Source organism: Oryza brachyantha, chromosome 9, assembly GCF_000231095.2.
Source record: "Oryza brachyantha chromosome 9, ObraRS2, whole genome shotgun sequence".
Lineage (NCBI taxonomy): Eukaryota > Viridiplantae > Streptophyta > Magnoliopsida > Poales > Poaceae > Oryza > Oryza brachyantha.
The window spans coordinates 13,718,895-13,721,025 of NC_023171.2; the positions used below are offsets into that span (position 1 = coordinate 13,718,895).

Below are 2,131 nucleotides of genomic sequence, written 5' to 3' on the forward strand. Positions count from 1 at the left end.
AAACCGATGACTCTCTTGTAGAACTAAATCATGCCTACAGCAACAATTCCAATCTAACGTTTGGCACAACATCAAACGAAACAAATCCTCCTATGTTCACATGCCATTTCGCACAAAAAGATCAAACGGAGCATGGACAAGAGGCGAAGTAAAGATCGCAACACACAGCAAATGATTATTGAGCAGCTAAGATACAGCAGTTCTACCACATATGGTTACAAGCACAGCTGCAAATTCAGAGTGCAGCGAGATGATTAATCTACGCGACGAACCAAGCCAATCCTAAGAGCTCTAGATGAAACTATCTCCCGTTCGATCTATCCCTCCATCAATCCTAGATACTACCAATGATTGATCTGGACCTGGACGGTCAGACAGATAGACTGGAAGATAGAAACCAATGCTCGCCGGCGTCGGTCGCCGGAGAGACGACGACCATCAGCGTGGGTGCGAGACGAGGCGGCCGACGACGTGCGCCTTCGTCTCCTGCACCCCGTCGCGCGGCGGCTCGAACCACACCGGGAGGAACGTCTTGGTGCGGCAGGGGAAGCACGACGCCGAGAAGTGCGCCACGAGCGCGTCACGCCCCTGCGGATTCCAAGGGGAGAAGCCATTATCGATTAGTTAGCGTACAACGGCGAGAGGCTGCGGCGACGACGGCGCGCGGACGGACGGTCGTTCATATATATGTACCTGGATGGCAGCCGGCACGACGTCGCAGACCTTGCCGGACATGGCCGCGTCCCAGCGGTGGTCCTGGAGGAAGGCGCGGAGCCGCCCCGCCGCGGCCGCCGTCGTCATGTTGACGAATGCGTACCCCTTGTTGAATCGCGTCCTACAAGAACAGCAAGAATCGGGGTTCACGAACAGAATCATGTAACGAAACCCTAGAGACGACACAGCTTAACCAGTGCTCGGTGTACCTGAAGTCAATCGGGACGTAGAGAAAATCGTACTCCGACCTCACGCCGGAGCCGGGAGACACGAGCCCACCGTTCTCGTCGGCGCAGTGCTGGTCCAGGATGGCCATCAGCCTCGCCTTCCTGTTTGCCATAGTTAATCAGCAAGAAAGTATGTATGTCGTAGTAGCTAGACAGCAATAGAGGGATCGAGATTTTGATCCAGCCACTTACAAGAATTTATTTGGGATGTTGCGGATCATCAGGGAAGTAGTATTAGTTCCAAACACGAATGGCGATGGCGATGGCGACGACGACGGCAGCGGCGGCGGCGGCGCCACCGAAAGTGCAGCTCGAAAGGCCTTGCGGAGAGGGATGGCCGCCTTCCTCCAAGCGGCGCGTGCGCGCCGGGAAGCCTTGTCGCACGGCTCAACTTTGCAGCCCTCGTCGGCAGCACCGCCCTCCACGATCTCCATTATGCTGCACCGCGTTGTCGGGGGCGCTGCCGGGAGCGGAGCGGGCGGGCAGAGGTACACCACCATCGGCATAGGAGGCGCCGGATGGTAGGACACCGGCGGCGGAGGAGGAGGTAGCGTCCAGCCCGGGTGGGGCTGGGGCACCGCCACCGGGACCGCGTGCACGCAGCCGCAGATGCAGCCGGAAGCGAGCGTCGCGAGGATCAGTGGCTGCGGCACCCAGAAGTAACCGCCGGTTTCTAGCGGCGGCGGCGGAGGCGGCGCAAGGAGCGGAAGCGTCGGCGGCAGACACAAGCACCGCGACTGCGACTGCGGCTGGAACGGCGCCGCGGAGGGGTCGAGGCCGGAGAAGGAGGAGGGCAGGGCCGCATCCATGGATCGAAGCCAAAGAAAGTTAGGTTGGGTTGGGTGGCTGGGGAGCAGGAGGGAGCTGCACTGCAGGAGAATGCCCTTGTGTTTGGGAGGGAAAGTGGCCGGCGCCAGGAGCTGCACTGTACATACAGAGCGGAGAGCAAATATAATAGCACGCTATAAGCCATATGATGATGCGGTCGAAAGAAGCAAGAAGAGAGAGCAAAAGTTTGGCTATAAGCTTATAGCCAACTCAGACACAAGAACTAAGACATACATATGGGTCTTCCGTTAAAGTTAATAAACTAACCATTATATGAGTGAGCTATAAGAAAACAATAAGAAGTCTTATAGCCAGCTTGGTGGCTACTCCCTCCGTTCCAAAATAAATCAATTTTTTACTTT

At 56.7% G+C, this 2,131-nt stretch overlaps 1 protein-coding gene across 1 annotated transcript; it reads right to left on the reverse strand.

The window, feature by feature from the left end:
• Window positions 1-438: 438 nt before the first annotated feature.
• On the reverse strand, window positions 439-1,750 carry LOC102710619 (protein MEI2-like 6). The gene is made up of 4 exons (XM_040527354.1): window positions 1,134-1,750; window positions 924-1,043; window positions 694-835; window positions 439-588 (listed from the first exon to the last, which is right to left on the reverse strand). Exons 1-4 carry the CDS (start codon window positions 1,748-1,750, stop codon window positions 439-441), a joined length of 1,029 nt encoding a protein of 342 aa, XP_040383288.1.
• Window positions 1,751-2,131: the final 381 nt, after the last annotated feature.

Bases quoted from the DNA above. Each gene is read 5' to 3' on its own strand.
- LOC102710619 (XM_040527354.1), bottom strand. From the start codon at position 1,750: ATGGATGCGGCCCTGCCCTCCTCCTTCTCCGGCCTCGACCCCTCCGCG. The intron at 1,044-1,133 runs GTAAGTGGCTGG...TATGGCAAACAG, and splicing joins AACATCCCAAATAAATTCTT to GAAGGCGAGGCTGATGGCCA. The intron at 836-923 runs GTACACCGAGCA...CTGTTCTTGTAG, and splicing joins TACGTCCCGATTGACTTCAG to GACGCGATTCAACAAGGGGT.